The 23,404-nt window shown below is 37.7% G+C and overlaps 1 protein-coding gene across 1 annotated transcript in view; it reads right to left on the reverse strand.

Moving 5' to 3' along the window:
• LOC124618131 (serine/threonine-protein phosphatase 6 regulatory ankyrin repeat subunit C-like) overlaps window positions 1–23,404 on the reverse strand; it is a 278,501-nt gene that overhangs the window by 96,258 nt on the left and 158,839 nt on the right. The window contains exon 10 of the mRNA XM_047145320.1: window positions 12,317–12,415. Coding sequence (XP_047001276.1) covers window positions 12,317–12,415 — 99 coding nt within the window. The remainder of the gene's footprint in view (window positions 1–12,316; window positions 12,416–23,404) is intronic.

The following is a 23,404-nucleotide window of genomic DNA, read 5'->3' on the forward strand; positions in this document are numbered from 1 at the left end:
ACACCTCCAGAAATGCAATAAAACTCTGGAATTTTATAATGTGCATTAATATTTTCAGCCTAAAATATTCATTTCTTATGACAAAACATTAATCCTGAAATTAAATGACAACACAAGAAAATGTAAAAACCAACTATAGTCTATAAAAATGAACATATTATTAATGATCAAAAAATGAAAGATTGAAAAAAAATTAAGCATTTAGTCAGTAATTTGCAACTAAAAAAAGATAAATAATCTACCAATTAAAAATTATAATAACTCACTAATTCTTAGGAAACTGAAGCAATGTATATTGACAGGAATTGTTAATTTAATTACAAAATTAAGAAACAATAAATCCTAACATACACTGCTTACCTACAATGGAATAAAAGCTAACATATACACAATGTTCTACCAAGAACAAAAATGTGTATTTTTGACATTATGAAACAAGTAGAAATAGTGAAAATATATAACATAAGATGCATAATGATTTAAATGGCACTAAAGCAGTTTCTATCTTAATTCTGTGGCCACACTGTACTGTTAGATGAAATTTATTCCAAATATGGCAGTATTTAGAATTAAACAAGCAGACAAGAGCTCCTTTATTTATTCTATTCCTGTGACATAACTGGATTACCTTTGATACTGTTAAAGAGACAATCGAAGTTTATCCTCTTAAAAAAGAAGTTTAGTTCTCTGATATGATGGTGTACACAGTTTTTTCTATCAATACATATTAATGTATATAATAGAGGGAAACATTCCACGTGGGAAAAATATATCTAAAAACACAGATGATGTGACTTACCGAACGTAAGTGCTGGCAGGTCGATAGACACACAAACATACACATGAAATTCAAGCTTTCGCAACAAACTGTTGCCTCATCAGGAAAGAGGGAAGGAGAGGGAAAGATGAAAGGATGTGGGTTTTAAGGGACAGGGTAAGGAGTCACTCCAATCCTGGGAGCGGAAAGACTTACCTTAGGGGGAAAAAAGGACAGGTATACACTCCCACACACACACATATCCATCCGCACATACACAGACACAAGCAGACACAAGCTGCTTGTGTCTGTATATGTGCAAATGGATATGTGTGTGTGTGGGCGAGTGTATACCTGTCCTTTTTTCCCCCTAAGGTAAGTCTTTCCGCTCCCGGGATTGGAATGACTCCTTACCCTCTCCCTTGGAACCCACATCCTTTCGTCTTTCCCTCTCCTTCCCTCTTTCCTGATGAGGCAACAGTTTGTTGCGAAAGCTTGAATTTCATGTGTATGTCTGTGTTTGTATGTGTGTCTATCGGCCTGCCAGCACTTTCGTTCGGTAAGTCACATCATCTGTGTTTTTAAATACATATTAATGTGTTTGATACAACAATTTTATTCCACTCCAACAATGGTTATGGGTCCAAGCATGCTAATAAGAAAACCAGAAAACTGTGTTAGTGTCAGTTAGCTAATCTAAAACTTGTATGTGTGACAAAGGTAAAACATTTGCCAATAATAACTGTATATTTTTGGTGCAACGCATTTGGAAAACATTAACTGACACTGTGCTGTGTTCATGAATCTCAAAGAAAAGAAAAGATGTTCTCTTAACAACAGTAAGACAATTAATGAAATTTACAGATATGATGGAGAACACATACAGCACTGACAAACTAAACTGAGTGAATTATACTTCCTTGTCAAACCAAATGAAAATGATTTTAACAGATTCTGATTTGTGGACTGTAATCAAGCCTGTCATGATGTTTCCTGATGGAGATGCATCATTTGCTCATAAAGAGGTAAGGCACAAACAAAAATTATACTCTCCAATTGTAATGAACAGTAATAGCATATACTAAAATTTGACAAACCCAAAAACAGTATGAGAAGACCTTAGAAAACAGTATGCTCCAAACGACGGCATATTTCACACTACATAACTGAGGTGGAAACTATATTCACTAAAACTGAAGAATTCTGAATCTATGGTAAATTATCTAGGACTTATAAACAAAACTGTAGTATATGTAGAGTACATTGCTTACAAAACTGAAGATTGAGCTAGTAACAGAATTGCTAAACACATTTAATTTTCATGAAGTATCAACGTAGCCAAGGCACTATAATTTAAAGTTAAGGATGTTAAAATTCGTTATTATAATGCTACTTATTGCTGTACATAATCATTCAAAAGTTAAAAGTGACAGAGAAATGCTTTTCTCTGTTGTTGTTGTTGTTGTTGTTGTTGTTGTACTCTTCAGTCCACAGACTGGTTTGATGAAGCTCTCTTTGCTGCTCTATTCTGAGCAAGCCTGTTCATCTCTGAATAACTACTGCAACCTACATCCTTCTGAATATGCTTACTGTACTCATATCTTGGTCTCCCTCTGTGATTTTTATCCTCCACACATCCCTCCAGTACTAAATTCGTGATCCCTTGATGTCCTCAGAAGGTGTCCTAACAAATGATACCTTCTTCTAGTCAAGTTGTGCCAAAAATTCCTCTTCTTCCCAAATCTATTCAGTACCTCCTCATTAGTTATGTGATCAAACCATTTAATCTTCAGCAATTCGAAAGCTTCTATTCTCTTCTTGTCCAAACTAGTCATCATCCATGTTTTACTTCCATACATAGCTACTCTCCATACAAATATTTTCAGAAAAGACTTCCTGACACTCAAATCTATATTTGATGTTAGCAAATTTCTCTTCTTCAGAAATGCTTTCCTTGCCATGGCCTGTCTACATTTTCTATCATCTCTACTTCAACCATCATCAGTTATTTTGTTTCCCAAATAGCAAAACTCTTTTACTTCATTAAGTGTCTCATTTCCTAATGTAATTCCCTCAGTATTACCTGATTTGATCTGACTGCATTCCATTACCCTTGTTTTGCTTTTGTTGATGTTCATGTTATATGCTCCTTTCAAAACTGAACATTACGTTCAGCTGCTCTTCCAGGTCCTTTGCTGTCTCTTCAAAAATTGCATTGTCATTGGCAAACCTCAAAGTTTTTATTTCTTCTCCCTGGACTTTCATCCCTATTTCAAATTTTTCTTTTGTTTCTTTTACTGCTTGCTCAATACACAGATTGAATAACATAGGAGATTGGCTACAATCCTGTCTCACTCCCTCCTCAACCACTGCTTCCATTTCATGCCCCTCCACTCTTATAGCTGCCATCTGGTTTCTGTACAAATTGTATATAGCCTTTTGCTCCCTGTATTTTACCCCTGCCACATTCAGATTTTGAAACAGAGTATTCCAGTCAACATTGTCAAAAGATTTCTCTAAGTCCACAAATGCTAGAAATGTGGGTTTGCCTAACCTTAACCTATTTTCTACGATAAGTCATTGGGTCAATATTGCCTCGCACATTCCAACATTTCTACAGAATCCAAACAGATCTTCCCCGAGGTTGGCATCTACCAGTTTTCCCATTTGTCTGTAAAGAATTCGCGTTAGTATTTTGCAACTGTGACTTATTAAATTGATAGTTTGGTAATTTTCACACCTGACAGCACCTACTTTCTTTGGGATTGGAATTATTATATTCTTCTTGAAGTCTGAGGGTATTTCACCTATCTCAAATAACTTGCTCACCAGATGGAAGAGTTTTGCCATGGCTGGCTCTCCCAAAGTTATCAGTAGTTTTAATGGAATGTTGTCTATTCCCGGGACCTCGTTTCAACTTAGGTCTTTCTGTGCTCTTTCAGATTTTTCATGCAGTATCATATATCCCACCTCATTTTCATCTACGCCCTCTTCCATTTCCATAATATTGCCCTTAAGTACATCACCCTTGTATAAACCATCTATATACTCCTTCCACCTTTCTGCTTTACCTTCTCTGCTTAGGACTGGTTTTCCATTTGAGATTTTGATATTCGTACAGGTGGTTTGCTTTTCTCCAAAGGTCTCTTTAATTTTCCTGTAGGCAGTATCTATATTACCTCTGGTGATACATGCTTCTACATCCTTATATTTGTCCTCTTGCCAGTCCTGCTTGGCCCTTTTGCCCTTCCTGTTGATCTCATTTTTCAGATGTTTGTATTTCTTTTTGCCTACTTCATTTACTGCATTTTTATATTTTCTCCTTTCATCATTTAAATTCAATATCTCTTCTGTTGCCCGTAGGTTTCTACTAGCCCTCATCTTTTTACCTACTTGATTCTCTGCTGTCTTCACTTTTGCATCTCTCAAAGCTACCCATCCAGTCAGCATTCCAGATGAACAACACAAAACTGTTAGACCTATGAATGAAAGCAACATAAGAGAGTTTAGAACTAGATTAAGGTCAGTTAACTGGAATGACATCTTATACAAAGATATGTGTGTGAATAACACAAGCAAATTATTTATAGAGGAAATTGCAAGAATATTTGATGAGTATTGTCCCAGATTAGTAAAAAGACAGAATAATAACCAAGCTCATAAACCACAGAGACTAAATAATTGGTTTACACTATACCTCAATAGCATCTGGATTATGCTTCTTATGTTTAAGGACAGATCTCATAACAGTAACGAGTACAAAGAGATGTACATTAGAATAAGAAAAATTTATAGATCTGAAATAAGTTTGGAAAAACGTAGGGCGAATGATAACTATATTCTTAAATCCAGAAACAGCTGTAAAGCTGCCTGGGAAGTAATTAAAAGTGAAATAAATAGACAAACAACTCAACTAGCTATACCCATAGCCCCAGATATCTTGAACTCACACTTTGTTAACTTCAGTTTCAACAAGATTTGTCTCCCCTCAACGCCATGCTTGATGCTAAAACTCTTTTAGGTTCAAATAAGTATGTAGTCCATAAATTCTGCTGGGCAATAGTAACTGAAAATGATGTTAGCAAAGCAATAGGCAAACTAAGTAGTTCCAGAGCAGAGGACTTCTATGGTCTGTCAAACTTTGTCATAAAGAAGATATCAAGTGATCTTCTGCCCCCTCTAACCACTCTCATTAACCGTATATTACAGCAAGGGATTTTCCCCGACTGTTTGAAAATAGCAGTAACTATTCCCATATTTAAGAAAGGAGATAAATCAAATCCAAGTAACTATTGCCCTATCTCATTAATCCCAATAATATCTAAAATAATCGAAGACTGTATTCACCAACAAATGAATCACAATTTTGAGAGGAATAATTTGTTAAGTAACTCACAGTATGGATTCAGGTCTAAACTAACCACAGTTAAAGCAGTTGAAAATATTGTTAGTGATATGTATGATGGCTTTGAAAATAAATTAATCTCCTGTGCTACTCTCCTAGACCTGAGTAAATCATTTGACACTGTATCTCATAGTACTTTGATCAAGAAATTAAGACACTACTGCATGGAAGAGGACACCTTGAAATTATTAGAATCCTACTTAAGCAACAGAGTACAATTTGTTAGTGTATATGGGCAGCTATCAAACCCACAAACAAAAAAAAGAGGTGTGCCACAGGGCTCCATACTTGGGCCCTTCCTGTTTGTAGAGTATGTTAACGACATGTCACAGTATTTACCCTGTAAAACAGTCCTCTATGCAGATGATACAACTTTTATCAATTCAGGACAGACTCTTGAATCTGTACGAGAAAAAAATAATATAATATTTGAAAAATTGGTTCTTTGGTTTAGTGCAAACTCCCTATTCATAAATGAAACAAAAACTGAGGAAATATTCTTTAATTTGAATGTATCAAACAAAGAAAATAAGTCCTTTAAACTGCTAGGGATGATGATTGACCAGAAACTTAGCTAGCATAAACATATCACATACGTCTGTTCTAAACTTGCACGTGCTACGTTCCTACTTTATAAGCTTAGGAGTAATGTCAGCCAAAACTTACTGCTGCATTCATATTTTGCTTATATCCACTCCCATCTTTCATATGGAATTCTGCTCTGGGGAAATTCTCCCAATTCAATATCAATTTTCAGATTGCAAAAAAAAAAAAAAAGCTCTTCGATGTATAGTGGGTTTATCTCCTAGGGATACATGCAGGGAACATTTCAAAAAACTTAACATCATGACAGTTCCTTGTTTGTACATCTATTATTGCTTACTACACGTAAAAGAAAACATAGCTCAATATCCCCTTAGGTCATCTGTCCACACCCACAATACAAGACGAAACCACACAATTGATCTGCCATACTCTAGACTGTCTAAGATACATAATAGTTATAAATATGTAGGCCTCAAACTGTTTAATATGCTCCCTAAAATTGTACAAACAGTATCTAAAAGAAAATTTAAGACAACATTGGGTCAATGGTTCAAAGGTAAAGCATTTTACTCAGTTGATGAATTTAAAGATTGTAATATGGCAGATTTGCTGTTTTAACATAGAGAAAGGTACCTCTGCCTGTAGTAGGACCTAAATTTGTATCAATAGCTTAGGATAATGACATAGTGTTATCAACTTGTATATGATAATGACATAGTGTCATCAACATACTCCCTGCTTAATATAAATCTGTATAATGTTTTCCTTTTTATTGTAAAATTAATAATATATAAAATTCCAAATGTGTGCTATTGTACTACACTAAATTTCATATGATTTATACATACATTGTTATGAGAATATAACCATCTTTATACTGTAATTGAACTTACTGACGAACCCCATTGTATAAGAAAATACTGAACGGCTAATAAAAATCCTTATTCTTATTCTTAAAAGAATCCTGACCTGATCCTTAATGACGAAACACGGTTCCACTACTAACCCTTATTAAAGTAGCAGCCATTTATTATTCCTCTTAACATTAGCTAATAAACTTGTTATAACTGTTCCACACCTACATCTCATAGACGTCTTTCTTCCCCACCCTTTATTTGGTCTGTTCATCACATTCATCAGTTTGTCCATACGACATAACAGCATGTGCCATTACTGACTTGTAGAGCATTACACTCACATAGTTTTAATATTTGAATATACTGTAATGTAATGTGTATTGGTTCAGTGTCTCTTTAGGTATTACAACCTGTTTGTGTTTTGTATCAATATAATCATATAATGTCGCATATCTCTGTACAGCTGGGAATTCTCGCTGAAGTTGTGGGAACTATTTGTTCAACATTAAGTTATCTGACAATGATCTGAGATGTTGAAAGCCAGTTCATAACAAATTAATAAATATTATTGTGAAACATCAATATGTTGTATTCAAGTTATTAACCTCTCTAAGTTACTCCAAGAACCAATGGAATATTCCATACATACAATATACAATCCTTCAATGACTTATTGTTTGCTTAATGTATGCAGATAGAACATCTGGAGATATTTTTGAAGACATTGCAGAAAGGAATTATCCACTATGACTAATGTGCCAAAAACAAGAGTGAGAAGAATCTACAATCATCATCAACAAACAAGCAATATCAAGCACATTTTTTTAGTGAAATCACAGATGAGAATTAACTGTCCTAATCCCACTCAGGTTCATGGTTAACAGAGCTGAACATTTTCTGATTCCAACATATACACAGTTGTTGCATGGATTGAATCAGTTCATATAAATAATAATTTTCGAACATTTTTTAAATAGGTTAATGGGGGAGAGTGGCCCAGAACACCCCAAAAAAGAAATAATTCTAAATTACCTACAAGAGCAAAAAACCGCATTCTTATAGGAAATTCTATTTATGGCCATTGATAAAGGATATGGATGCCATAAAGGAATGCAATGAAGGAGCATTACCATTTTCAAGAACTGAAGAGGAAATTTAAAATGTAAAAGAAAATTCTAACACCAAACAGAAATTTTGTTGTTTCTCAGACCAGGAGAAAAATTTGAAGGAAACTCAAGGTAATCAGAAACATGCGGAATCAGCTGAAGCTCACAAAATTGATCCATCCACGAAAGAACATAACAAGAGAAAATGTGAGTTCCAGCAAATTTCATCCAATGACACTTCATTCCAAAGGGTAGGCTTAAACCAGAGAAGCAGAAATTAACAGTGTGCAAGGGAAGGTCAATGACGAACCATTACTGCAACATGAAACAGTTAATTCTGATGAAAATGCAGAATGGATGGTTGCAATGAATGAAGAAATTAACTCACCATCTCATGCAATTCCAGTAAAGAACAGATAGGGATTTAAAAAGAAGACAACTGGTGAGAAAAAAAAATTTAAAGCTTGTTTAGTTGAAAATGGATTTAATCAAGTACAGGGTGTAAACTGTAATGAGATTTAAACTCCTGTTACAAATTTTTATACAAATCATCTACTGATAGCAGCTAGTGTTGAGAAAAATTGGCATACTGATCAGTATGATGTGAAGAATGTACATTTGCATAGCAAATTAAAGGCAAATGTATATATTCTCCAAGAAGAAGGTTTCATTAAGAAGGACCAAGAAAGTTTGATTTGCACGTTAAACAAGACAATATATGGACTGAAATGCAGTGGCACATGTTGGAACGATCATTTAAATAAGTCACTAAAACAATGATTTATTCAAAATTGTATAGAACCAAGTGTGTACAAATTTAGTGCAAAGGAAGAGAAAGGTATTCAGTAACTATATGTGGATGAAAGACATATATCTGCACAGAATGAAGAGATGAGTGAAAAGGTGGAAACTCTTCTGCAAAACAGCTTTGAAATCAAGCACACAGGCATAATGTTGCACATGTTAGGAGTGAAATTTGAAAACTGCAAAGATGGAACAATTAGTATTTCTCAGGGGGAACATATTAATCAACTACTTGACAGATTCAAACTTCAAAATGCTAAAGGAGCCAAGACCCCAATCGAAATGAAACCAAATTTCCTTGATGAGAAGTGTAATGATGAAGTTAAAAATCTCCTAGATCCTGAGCTTATAAGCAGAATCCTTTACCTTTTACAGAGGATTCAACCAGACTTAGCTTTCTTGGTGTCAAAGTTGTCATGATATTGTTAAAAATTTAATATGAATCACTGGAACGCAGTGTAAATCTGGGAGAGGCCTCCTGACAGGTAGTCACAGTGACTCATTACGACAATGGGGAAGCCTTTGCCTGCAGGTTGTATTATTTGATCAGGATCTGTTTTCAGGTAGTGTGTGGTGCACTTCCTTCTGGCAGAAGGTTATTGTTCTCACAGAGGGACCTGGGGAAGCATGGTGAGGCCAAGTGAAGGTAAGGAATTCCTGGGAGGTAACCAGTAATCACTTCTGTCTCTATGCTGTTCATTTTGCTGGACAATGCTCAAGCACATTCAGTGCAAGTTGTTACTGACTTGCTTGACTGATGGGGCTGCTAAGTGCTATACCACCTACTGCACTCCCCTGACTTAAACAATCTGAGTTCAACTTGATTTCTAAACTGAAGGAAACACTTCACGGCATTCGCTTCAGAACTGCTACAAATTCGTCAGGCAATAGACTGTGCTGCTCGAACTGTCAACGCAACTGGCCCTGCTGAGAGTATCCTACAACTTCTACATCACTGACAATGGGTTATACACAATGCTGATGATTACTTTGAAGGTCAGTAGAACTATGAAACACGTGCCCATTTTGTACAAGCTGTAAATCAATAGTTGACACTATTAAAGTTCCAACCCTCGTATATATATTTTTTAATGTTGTTCATAGACACTGCTGACCTCCCACTTGCTCTGGTGAAATCAATCAACTTTAGTCTGAAACAGGACTCTTGAATCAGATCAATAACTTGTGTTGACATGTTTGATTCACTTGCTGCATCTATGTTGAAAACAGCAGCAATAAACACTTTTTCTTTCATTTGCCTTTAAGTTCCTCAAAAACACATTGAAGTTTGGTTAAAAATAATTTGATTATTTCAGCACTAAAAACCTATATGTACAACACTTTTCCTTAATTTTATACCGCCATTTTCTGATATAAGTCCTTCATTCAAAGTCCTCATACCATGGACATTCTAACATATTTTTAACAGGTATTCCGGGGTTTGAGCAACTTCTGCTGCATCTATAAAAGATACTGGCTCCTTTGAAATTTCCCCATTTATTTATAATTGTGATAGAGTATTCGAAAGGCAGTGTTCGTTCAGGTAGATTACTTTGAAATTTCTCATTTCTGAGAAGATAATGTTGGCATGGTTGATTCCTTCACTATCTTTGCTCAATTCAAGCTACCAGTAAGTCTCTAAATACATCAAAGTTTGTTGTTTATGAAACTTTATCCCTTATTTGTTCCAAGAATGGAGAAACTGAAGAGACACCATAGTTCATTTACATCTCATGAAAGACAGTACATTTCTGCCTTTATTCAACTTCCATATCCGTTTTCACTACTCAGTTTGTTCTTGAGGGTTTTTTTTTTTTTATTTTATTTTATGGGAATTGTGTCAGGACACAAACTTTGACTCCTTATTGTGACTTTGCACATTTTGAAGATGTAGAATTGCAGTTACAATAAATTGTATAGAATATGAATGAAAAAACTCTAACCCGTCAGGGTAGCTGAGAGCGCTAAAGTGCTGCTTCCTGGACTCGGGTACGTGTGCCGGCCCCGGATCGAATCTGCCTGGCGGATTAACGATGACGGCCGGTGTGGCAGCAAGCCTAGATGTGGTTTTTAGGTGGTTTTCCACATCCCGCTAGGTGAATACCAGGCTGGTCCCCACATTCCGCCTCAGTTATACGCGTCACAGACATTTGAAACACATTCGCACTATTTCGCGATTTACACTAGATGCAGACAGCTGGGATACACTGATTCCCTCCCTGGGGGGTATGGGGTGGCGGCAGGAAGGGCATCCGGCCACCCTTAAAACTAACCTTGCCAAATCCATTCTAACCACGCCAAACCTGTGGTTGCTGCAGGACTATGGTGTAAGCAATAGAAAGAAAGAAAGAATGAATGAATGAAAAAGATCCCAAAAAGTTCTTGACCAATTTACATCAAGTTTGTACAAAATACTCAAATCATTCAAGCTAACAATAATGAGGAGAGCAGTGTGCTGACCCAATGGCCCCCACATTCAAATGGTGAAATTGGCAGAGGACCACAGTCCCCCCAATTAACCACCAGAGCCAGAACGCAGAGCTTTACTTCACTAATAAATATTTGGGCAGACAAAGGCTATGCATTTTTTTAAACAGTAATGTATGGGAATTCTTTTAAAATCCACTATGAGAAAGAAAATGCTGTGCTGTACTGTGCTATGAAAATGTGCTCTTTCATTTTTGTTTCTCATGTTTGGTTTTAAGTATTATGGCAAGGAATTTAAACCATAATATAAATTGTTTCTCCCACACATTTTGTTTGTCTGTATATATAATTTTAAGAAAAAAATTGAATGCACAACAATGTGCTGTTTTGTTTTCTTCCTTGCATTCAGTTTTCACAGAAAACCTGTATTTTAGGAAAGCTTACCAGCTTATGATTAGAATATTATTACCCAATATGACAATGGAAACTTCAGGTTGGAATATCAACAGTACAAGGAAATGATAGGTTGCTACTCACTGTAAAGGTGACACGCTGAGTTGTAGATATGTGCAACAAAATTACACTTACGCATTAGCTTCCGACCAAAGCCTTCTTCAGAAAAGGAAACACACATACATTCATTCACAGAAGCAAACACACCTCACACATACACTTGACTGCCATTTGTGGCTCTGGTTCGAGATGCTTGGGACGATGGTAATGTGTGCATGAGCTGTGCTTGCTTGTGTGAATGAATGTGTGCGTGTTTTGTTTTTTGGGGAAAACTTTGCTAAAAATAAATGTGTGAGTGTCTTTTCATTGTGCCTCTCTGCAACTCAACATGTCATATTTATGGTAAGTAACTACATAATCTCAACCATCCACAAATCTGTGATGGTCACCATTTGCAGAATCAAACTATGTGAAATAATGTCACTGAATTTACGGACCTCACAGACTCAGCACCAGGAGAGGTCTCTCTCATACCTTGTATACTAATGGTCCCTACCAATTTACCCATTCAATTTAAGCTATCATGGTAGAAACAGAGTACGAGGAGAAAGACAATGAAACTGCACATTTTCACAGAACAATATTTTCTTTCTTGCTATTAGTTTTAACAGGACACCTGTAGACTGTTGCTTAAAAACATATGTATCCCATGACCATCTGAATATTTATTTGATTACTATGTAAGAATTTAAAGTAAAATGGTCAAGAGCTATTTGAGATTTTTGCAATTACTTCATACAGTTTAGTTTGTTGCTGCAACCCTTCAACTTACAGCAATGCATAATGTTACAAAAGATCTTAATGGAGAATGACTGGAAGAGCACTGTGTCATTGTGATGTCATAGTTATTGTTACTTTATTAATTACTTACATTCCTCTCTGTTTGGGAAACAAAACATACCTTCAAACGCTCCTTATGAATAGCTGCAAGCAGTGGTGTACAACCGTTGTCATCCTTGAAATTCACATCTGCACCAGCAGCAATCAAATGAGTGACTATCTATTGTATCAGAAACAAGAAGAGTTAATCATTCATATTAATTAGAAATTATATAGAGAGTCAAATTGCACTTAACAAAGAAATGAAATGAAAAGAACACATCTTGTCCCCAGGTTTCCACTGTATACTGATAATGTATCACACATTGAAAAATTTCACTGAAAATGATAACAAAACAGATTAGAAGCAGCAGTACTATTTGTTCTCTTTCACCTGCATTACTAATTAACCTCTTCCAATTTTCAGGCCTGGAGTCATTTTGTGACCTGACAATTTAGTTAAAATATGGCCTGCTATTCAAATGGAAAGTCAGTGTTTTCTTGAATCCAGTCAGAAAATTTGCAGGTTGGTTTAAATTCTTCAACCACATTTCCAAGAAGCATGGAAAACTGATTCTTTGATAAAGCTGGGATTTCTCTTCCCAGATTGCTTGCATTTATTCAGTATTTCCCTCCATTTCATGTTGAGAGGTCTGACATGGGCGTAGTGAGAGCTTGTGTAAGGCAAGATGAATTTTCTGGCAAACAGACAAAAAGAATATTTCCTTCACATTCAGATCTATATATGATGATTAACTGTTGCCTATTAGAACCATTTTACCTGTCAGATTTCTAAGAATTGGTAGACAATGAAACGAAAATCCACCTTCATATGCTGCTAAATCAGTCCACCCATATCTTGTCCTACTGTACCACATCCCATGAGTCTCATTTTCAGTCTAGTTGGGCCATAGATATACACCTTATAAATGACATACACAGTAACTGACAAAACTGCTGTATTTCCACAGAACATGACATTAACACTGGCATTTGTGAAATTAATTATTCGTTCAAGATGTTTATAACTTTAATGGCAAATAACTTTCTTCTTCCCTGGATCGTCACTCATATGTGTCTCATCTTAACTGGATATATTCTCATGAGGGACATCAGCCAATACAATGCTTAGTTGTCTATGTATTCTGTGATAATCTTTTTTTGAACACCTGTTCTAGGACTTCTATAATTTCAGCAAATATTATTAATAGCTGCGGATACCTTTTCACAAGTTATTTCACCCAATCTCATCCAGAAAGATTGTCTTTAATGGTAGAATATGTTTTGCCACATCTTCCTAAACAGACTTTTGTTATGCAGCGAAAATCAAGTTCATCTGCGAAAATTTTTGGGTGGCCTTGTTCCTTATTAAATTGTTAAATTGCTTCTTCTGCTTTCTGTTAACCAAAGAATGCCTTATCCTAAAAATAGCTTATAAAATAGCTTATGCATGCCTTTGCAAAATTTCAACCAAGTGAATTGGCTGTAACCTCTGCTGAGGTTGATCTTCAGAGTAATATGCATATCTGCAACCACCAAGGATTGTTTTGCAATTCCTTGTCATCATCTAATGTTCTATAAGTAATGAGTTTGCAAAAAGAGGAGAAAGTACATTGATGAACTTATCTATGGTTACTTTGATCCACTTTGTTCCTGAATTCAATTAAATTCTACTTTGCATTTTATAATTCCATTTTTTTAATTGACAATAAATTTTGTAAGAAATTAAGGTTGTACCTTGAATCTGAAAGTTGCATACGAGTCATAATACATGAAAATACTAAAATGTCAACTTGTCAGTAAAAACACTCCAGCCATTGTGCATCTCTTGACAAAAGTCTAACTAGGAAAGCTTTGTTACACTTCATACACAATGATGTCAAATTCCACTAATCCCACGAAAATATGAAAAAGAACTTTGAGTAGCCAGTTTGGTGCAGAAAGCCATCATCTAGTGAATGAATTTAGAACTTGGTAGGTATTATATTTCCTCCTACAGATTTTTGAACCATGCAATTAAACTGGTCTATGATGTACTCTCATTCAAATAATGGAAAATCCAGCATAGAATACGACAATATTGTGAAAGGATATCTGCTATTCACCACATAGCGGAGATGCACAGTCGCACATAGGAACAACAAAAAGACTGTCAGAAAGTAAGCTTTCAGCCAGCAAGGCCTTCATCAGAAATCACAAAACACACACAAACACAAGCGCGACTCACACACGCACATGTGCACAGTCTGTGGTTGCTAAGGCCAGACTGCAAGCAGCTGCATATGATGGGAGGAGCAACGATTGGTGAGGGTTAGAAGGAGGAGGGGAGGGGCAGGGATAGCACAGTTCAGAGGGGGGGGGGGGGGGGAGGGGGTTGAAAAGTAAAGTTCTGCTTTTGGGAGCATACAGGGACAAGGTGGAGATAGGGAAAGGTGCTGTCCAGTTAGATAGAGGGAGGGGTGGTGTGAAACTATTATTAAAAATTCTTATAATTATGTAGGATTTACTCATCCAACTGTTTTTATCTGCTGCTGCCGCAAGCACTGTGTTCTTTCATGTCCACTGTAACTTGGTTTTCACACGAAGAATGACCAATACAACATTACATTTTAGAACCTTTATTCTATATCACGTCATAATTATTATCTTACTTTGACAAAAGTCAAAAATACTGACACGCTTACAACACTGATGTACATCTTACTTAAGCAATTACATGCATCTTGCACAACATCTCTAAAGACACTGCCATCTAATGCCAACATGGCTGCCCCTTTACATAGAAATCCGAACAATCCTTAGTATTGTTATAAAGGGTTTTTTGATAAAATTACCATTAAAAATGTTGCCTCAAAATTAATAACATATTTCATCAGTTGCACTGGCTCTTACTGAGCAAATACATTTATCAACTTTCAAGCATTTAACATTTTAGGAGTGTGTAAATACTCAAATATGAAATAATAACAATACTTTTACTATTTTTATACAATGCTAAAGATACACGGTTTGGAAAATGTTTGTGCCAATGTATATGTTTCCAAGTCTCCCATTGAATGTGGCAAAATAGGACTTTTATTTATTATTGACAAAACACCTAAGGAGCTGCCTACGTTTACACACCACTTATAACATTTTCGCTAATTACTTTTTAATTTTGTAATCAGTGTTGATTCTCTCAGTTGGTTTTTTCATTTAAATACCACAGACTTTAATTTAGATACTGTTTTAACACAAATCCATCTCCATTTCAAAGAAATGACTTTGACCAATGTACTTGATCATTTGTTCTATATTTCACCTACTTATGTTTATCCTAAATGTTCCTACCAACCACAGGACTTATATACTTCAATATAATTATAATTTAGTAAACAGTTTCATTGCAACAATTTTATAAGTATCAGTTTACATACACCACTACCTTTTGTTTACATCAGTGATTCCTGTTTATTTGAAATTGGATCGAAAAATATGTGTTTTAAATAGTGGGTAGTGGAAAGAGAGAGAAATAAAAAGGCTGTGGGTGGATTGATGGAATAGTGAGCTGTGTAGTGCTGGAATAAGAACAGGGAAGTGGCTAGATAGGTATGACAACAACTAATGAGGGTTACAGGATCATACGATATATTGCAGGGAAGGCTCCCACTTGTGCAACTAAGAAAAGCTGGTGTTGGTGGGAAGGATCCAGGTGGCACAGACTGTGAAGCAGTTATTTAAATGAAGAACACTGTGTTTGGAGACATGCTGAGCAATAGGATGGTCCAGCTGTTTTTTGGTCACAGTGTCAGTGGCCGTTCATGAAGACATACAGCTGATGGAATGCCCATGTAAAATTCAGCACAATGGATGTAGCTTAGCTTGTAGAACATGACTGATTTCACAAGTAGTCGTGGCTTTCATAGGAAAGGTAATGCTTGTGACTGTAATGGAGTAAGTGGTGGTGAGAGGATGTATGGGACAGGATTCCCATCTAGCTCTATTACAGGGATATGAACCATGACACAAGGGTTTGGGAACAGGGGTTGTGTAGGGATGGACAAGGATATTGTGTAGGTTTGTTGGGCGGAGGAATACCTCTGTAGGAGGTGATACTGGGTAGGGCTTTCCTCATTTCAGAGCACAATGAGTAGTCAAAACACTGGCAGAGAATGTGAGAATGTGATTCAGTTGCTCCAGTACTGGGTGGTACTGAATCAGGAGGGGAATGCTCCTCTGTGTCCAAATGATGGGACTTTGGGAGGTGGTGGGTGTTTGGAGAGTTAAGGCATTGGATATATGTTTTCGTTCAAGGTTGGGAGGGTAATTATGGTGTGTGAGTGCTTCAGTGAGACTTTTTTTTATATTTCAAGAGGGACTGCTAGTCACTACTGATGTGACAGCCATGGGTAGCTAGGATGTATGGAAGGACTCCTTGGTATGGAATGGGTGGCAGCTCTTGAAGTGGAGATATTGCTGGTAATTGTTAGGTTTGGTATGGACAGAGGTACTGATGTAGCAATCTTTGACATGGAGGTCAAAATTGAGGAAAGTGACTTGTTGGGTTGAGTAGGAACAGGGGGGAAAGAAGCGGCTGAGTTTCTGGAGGAACGTGGGTAGGTTGTCCTTAACTGTGATCCAAATCACAAAAATGTCACCAATGAATCTGAACAAGGTGAGGGGTTTGGGATTGTGGGTGGTTAGGAAGGATTCTGTCATATGTTGACAACATAATGACTTCCACATTGTTATGCTTAAAGCTATATGGAGCCATCAAGGGCACTCCAAAGTAAGAAATCAGAGACACAATGCAGAGAGGAGGCAAAAGTGGTAGTGTTTAGGTTACCGTAGATAAATAGTAACAGTAGAGCCATGCAAATTGCAGACGCCCTGGGCAGCTGTCCCAGGGGAAAACTTTCACTTCAGAGAATTAGCTGGTAACTCCTTCCACTGCCTAGATGCTGCTGTAAGGCTTCACTGTAGAAGATGGCCACGAAGAAACAATTCTTAGCTGAGGCAGTAAGCTTGGTACTTGCTCCTGAGAACTGCAGCATCAGGGGTTTACACAGGTTAGAGTGCTACCAAAGAACTCTACCCATAGAAGGATGGAGTGTGGGGCCAAGTGACGTAAAACAATGTTGTTGCTAGCCATAATAGGGGCGGCAGTGATGTTTAGCTTTTAGCTGAATGCTGAACTTGGAGGTTTTTGATGTAAAATCAAGAAGCATCCCTACCTACCAAATAGGAGTATGGGAGGAATCCAGTTATGGTTGGTCAGAAGACTCACCTGATTAGTTGAAGCTTCTTAAGTGCCAGTGGAGTGGTGGGTTGACTACAGAGTGGTAGAAATGGTATACCACCATGATTCTTTAAAAACCCAGTCAGATTACTGGGGCGCTGACTCCACATAACTCATGGCCAGCTTCAGTAAGCTCTTACACGTTTGTTTTCCTCACTTCCTCACTTAGAGTGGTAGTCTGAATTTTTAATTAGTTGCTGTTAGTGTTTGTTGTTTCAGTTAGCATCCACTCCCATGGCTTCAAACACTGTCTTCTGCTGTGTGGCCAATTGCCTCCCTTGCTTTTTCTAATCTTTAGAATTGGCCTTCAGTTTATCAGTTAGTCTGATCGCAAATAAACAGTGTTAACCAGACCCCTGAATTCCAAGAGTCTCCTGCTGCAAGCATCTTGTCCAGTAACAAAATCCGCGTCTCTCATAGATGCCTTCTGACAGTGTTTGGCGCTGATCCAAGTCGTCAACCTGCCATCACTGGAAATTTGTCTTTCTCCATTACCTCCTCATCACATGGAAATTGCAGACTTGCCTCTATCGTGTGTCTGGACATGACAATTCCTCCAGATGGCCCACGAATAGGTTGGTGTAGGATGGTGCCATGCAGGTGCCCATAGCCATACCACAGAATTGTTTGTAGGTGATGCCGGCAAAGTGAAAGTAATTGTGGGTGAGGATATAGTTGATCATGGTGAGCAGAAGGGAGGTTGTGGGTTTGGAACCCATCGAGCATTGCAAAAGGTAGTGTTATGGACATTAGGTGTGTTAGCGTAAAGTGAGGTGGCATCAATAATGACAAGCAGGGGACCATGTAGCAAAGAAATAGGAACTGTGGGGGGTCAATGGAGGAAATGGTTGGTAAGTTTTATATAGGAGAGTAGGTTGTGGGTAGTAGGCGGAAGATGCTGATCTATGAGAGTAGGGATCCTCTCAGCTGGGTTTACAGATCTTAGGGAGCATGTAGAACATAGGAGTGCATAGAGTGAGGAGAGAGATGGACTCTGGGGATAGGTTCTGGGATGGGCCTAAGTAATTTGAAGAGAGATGGAGATCTTGCTGGATTTCTGGAATGGAGTCACCATGAAAGGGTTTTTAGGTAGATGAATCTGACAGCTGGTGGAGTCTTTCTCCCAGGTAATCCTTACAGTTCAAAATGACAGTGTGCAGCCTTTTGCAGCAGGTGGGATTATAAGTTTAGGACCAGTTTTAAGGTGGTGGATCATGGTTCTTTCTGCTGATGTAAGCTTAGTTTGCACATTGAGTGATTTGGAGAATGATGGTGAGGCAAGTTTTGGTCTTAAGAAATTCTGGAAAGTTAACATAGGGACATTTGGGAGCAGTGTGGGTGGATCATGGTTGGATAGAGTAGTGAACTGAGTCAGCAGGGTTCAACATTGGTCTTTAGTTGTGTCTGCTTAGTAGAGTTGGTGGGGTTGGGGGTGGGGTGTGGGGGGGGGGGGGAGGTGGGAGGGGGGGGGGGGGGGAATGCCCACATTGAATACATCAGAAGGTGGCAAGAAAGTGTTACCACTGTAGAGACCAGTTGAAGGAGAGAAGGTCTTAACAAGTTCTGCATGATTGAATCTGGGAGTGGGGCAAAAGGTGAGATCTTTGGAATTGTTTGATACTTCCGTGGGACTAAGGCTTTTGGAGGAAATGTTCATGAGTGTGTTTTGGGTCTGTTTAGGTTCTGAATTCTGTATGGTTGTGGGAGGTAGTTTTAGAGGATGGGGTAAATGTAGTAGGCCCACAAGGCAGAGTTTGTCAGATACGAGGGGATTTGGGGGCGTTTGAAGGTTGCTATAGAGATGGTGGATAGTGGTAGACCAAGGCAGGAGTAGGAAGTAAACAGACTGGAAAATTTTTTGAGGTGGTGTCCCTACAGAGTGTGAATGAGTGTGTGTGTGTGTGTGTGTGTGTGTGTGTGTGTGTGTGTGTGTGTGTGTGTGTGTGTTGTTTATTTCCAATTAAGGCCTTGTTGACCAAAAGCTTACTTTCTGACAGTCTTCTTGTTGTTCCTAACTGAGATTCAGCACCTCCGCTGTATGATGAGTAGCAACTACTCTTTTCAGATACTCTCAGTCTGTATTGAAGAACACAATACATTACATCTGTAAACAACACAATCCAGTAAAATTTCTTACAATAACTTATTTTCACAACTTCAAACAATGGAAAATCCAGGTTGGAATGATGACAATATTATGAAAAGTGTAGATAGTTACTCACCATATAGACTGCTAATTAAGTAACCTTTTGGCCAAAAGCCATTCTTCTGAATTAGACAGCACAGACACATACATTCACACAAACAAAACTCAGCCACATATGATCACTGCCTCTGGCTGCTGAAGCAGACAGCAAGCAACAGCACATGAAGGGAGAAGAAATCTTGGTGGTGGGGTAAGGAAAAGGTTGGAGAGGGAGGGGGAGGATAGCAGGGTAGGGGTGGAGGACAGTAAAGTGTTGCTTTGGGGAGCAAGCAGAGATAAGGTAGAGAGAGGTTAGAGTGACTAGTTAGTTGTGAGTTTAGATGGAGGGCAGGGAGGAAGGGGGGCAAAAAAGAAGAGAAACAAAAAGAGTGTGGTTTACATTGGTGGAACAGAAGACTGTGTAGTGCTGGAGTGGGAACCGGGAAGATGATAGGCAGGTGAACGAAAGTGACAAACTAAGGCTGATTCCAGGAGGGTTCTGGGAATATAGGATATATTGCAATACCCTGTGTTCCCATAACCCTCTTGATCTCAGCCTTCATTAGTCACTGGCATTCACCCACCTATCCTCTTCTCTGTTTCCCACACCAGCACTTCACAGCTTTGTATTCCAGCAATGCTCTCACAGTCTTTTTATTTCTCTCCATTTCTGCACCCCCACCACCCACCCCCAATATCCATCTAACCTCTTGACTATACCTAGCTGCTCTAGCCTCTCTCCTCCTCATACAGTTGTATGGTCCCACAAGCAGCACTTTACCATCCCCCACCACTTCCCTGCTATTCCCCCATCCCACCCCCACCTCCTCCTTACCCTCAGCACCCAAACTGCTTCTCCCATTGTGTGCTGTTGCTCACAGTCTGGCCTCAGCAGTAAGAGACATTGGGCAGGTGTGTGAAAGTTGTGTTTGTGTGAATGGAATTGTGAATGTTGCCTAATTCAGAAGAAGGCCTTTTGGCCAAAAGCTTACTTGATTACCAGTCTGGAATGTAACAATACTGCAAAAAGGAAAGTTGCTTCTCACCGTACAGCAGAGATGTTGAGTCATGATAGGCACAACAAAAAGACTGTCACAAATATAGCTTCCAGCCAGTAAGGTCTTCATCAAAATTAGATCACAAACACACACATTAGCAGCTCTTTGTTGTGCCTGTCTGTGACTCATCATCTCCACTATAAAGGCAATAGCAATCTAACCTTTTCATAATATTTTTCACATCTACATTTTTACCTAGGATATTATTTTCATGACATTCATGTACAAGTTAACCCAAAATGGATATATACATTATTTTGACTCAAAAGACATTATTTCAAATCATTAAGAATATTTTGTGTTTAAGTGTGAAACTGATTACAATGGAAATTATCTTTATAGTTATTATTATTATTATTATTATTCTTTTTAGTAGTAGTTGTTGTAGTAGTAGAAGCAGTAGTATTAATATTGGTTATTGAAATAACTGAAAATGCTAAATTAAAAATGAGTTGTACAAATATCTTTCTGAAAAAAGCTAATGTTGAAACCACTGGAATAATATTATAATATAACATATGTAACATAATCCACCTGGCAGGACATAGTCTGAGAAGGAAAATATTGGAAGTGTTAAAAAATGTGGAATGTCAAGTAAAGGCCTGTATCATTTCTGTTACTGGCATACATGCATATTTACAAAACAAGGAACCAATTTTGCAAGCAGGAATATCACCCCTTCAGACAAAAAACACTGCCAATAATAACATCAAGATGTAATGGACAACAAACAGAAAATAAGTAGAAAATCACTTTTAAATCATGGTTATTTTAACCTTTTCCTCTTACTGGCTGTCAAAACATGACAAAATACGAGGTGCTACCCAAAATGTTTGGAACTGGTGCAGCCATCTGTTGAAAACTTTACTTTTAGACTAATGCTCACCATCACCATCACCCTTAAAGTAGTTCCCATTGACACGTACACACCAGTCCCAGTGCTTCTGCCACTGGTCAAACGTTTTCTGGAAGTCCTGTTGTTTGAGAGTGTTTATCACCACTAGCAATGGCTCTTGAATCCTCTCTAGAGTGTCAAACCGATGGCCTTTCAACTTGAGTTTCAATTTTGCGAATAGCGCGAAGTCACAAGGTGCCAAATCTGGCAAGTACAGTGGGTGGGGTACAAATGCCATGTTGTTTTTTGCCAAAAAGGTCCTGGTGAGAAGGACGTGTGACAGGGCATGTTGTCATGATAAAGCAGCCAGTTCCCTTGACGCCAAAGTTTGGGCTGTCGTCACCGCATGTTTTCATGGAGCCATCGCAAAACATCATGGTAGTACGTGAAATTCACTGTTTGGTTGGGTGGGATGAATTCTTTGTGCACAATTTGCTTGGTATCAAAGAAAGTGATGATCATGCTCATGACTTTGCTCTTCACCTGTCTAGCTTTTTTGGGTCTTGGAGAACCTGGGCTCTTCCATTGGGACAGCCCATGCTCTGTCCCCCAAACACTTGTTGAATCATTGCAAGTGTCTCCGTAGCAGTTTTCCCGAGATTCACACAGAATCTGATACACAAGCGCTGTTCTGTTCATGGATCCATCGTAAAATTGCCACACACACCAAACCCATAGTATTACGGAAATCACTGTGGACACACAACATGTCCTCCCAGCTGAATACCACTCCGCACACTAACTCATCAGATATGCAGCTCTCACCACCTAGCAGTGCAAAGATCTACTACTCCTACTTTCCAGATGGCAGCACCAGTCCCGAAAATTTTGGATTCCTCCTCGTATGCAACAAACAAAATCACAGAGGATGCCTTTGAGGTTTGTAATATAAAATGTCTTGACTAAATCATAATTTTAGACTTGATACAATAAATGGTAGATTAGAATAGTGGGTGTCTACGGTGTCTACTTTGATAAAGCAAACTATAATAGGTACTAATTAAATGTAGATGTTACAGGAATATTAACAGAAAATCAGGTCTGAAGGAATTCTTGTGTACTGAAAAATTTATGAAATTTACAGTGGGGTAGAAACTTAAAACTGATGGCAGCAACAACAAACTAGGACATGTGAAGATAAGTACAAGCATTATAAAATTTTTAATATTTCAGCGTTTGTATTTATTGTTCTCTAATTTTTTTTCATGTGTAAAGAGTGAACAACCATGACAAAAAATGAACCAAAATCAGAAGCAGAGGTAAAGGCAGTCGAATATATAAGTACACACAATCATCAAACATTAAAGAAAGCGAGAGACTTATAAAAATGTACTAACTAATTTGTTTGCAAGAATAAATCATTTACTTATCACATCCACCTGCACACCCTGGAATGAATCCAACTGGTGAATTAACAATGCGGGGAGCAGTGTAACATCCAACCTTAATGTGATTGACTCTAGATACAGACAGATGTGGTACATGAATTTCATCCTAGGGGGGCGGGGGCACTGGATAATCTACAATGGAAAATGGAGAATGTTTTTCAAAAGTAATTAAGAGGTTAATGATGTACTGAACAATTAGCCAAAATTAAAGCAACAAGCAGCAGATTTGTAGAATATGATGGAAAACCCAGTAAATCAGAAAATAATGTTGAAGTAGAATTAGCTAATTTTAAAAAGGTGAACGAGATTACTGAGCAATAAGACAAAAATGAAAAATTAACAGAAGACAACTGACAAAAATGAAAA

Source organism: Schistocerca americana, chromosome 1, assembly GCF_021461395.2.
Source record: "Schistocerca americana isolate TAMUIC-IGC-003095 chromosome 1, iqSchAmer2.1, whole genome shotgun sequence".
NCBI classification, from domain to species: domain Eukaryota; kingdom Metazoa; phylum Arthropoda; class Insecta; order Orthoptera; family Acrididae; genus Schistocerca; species Schistocerca americana.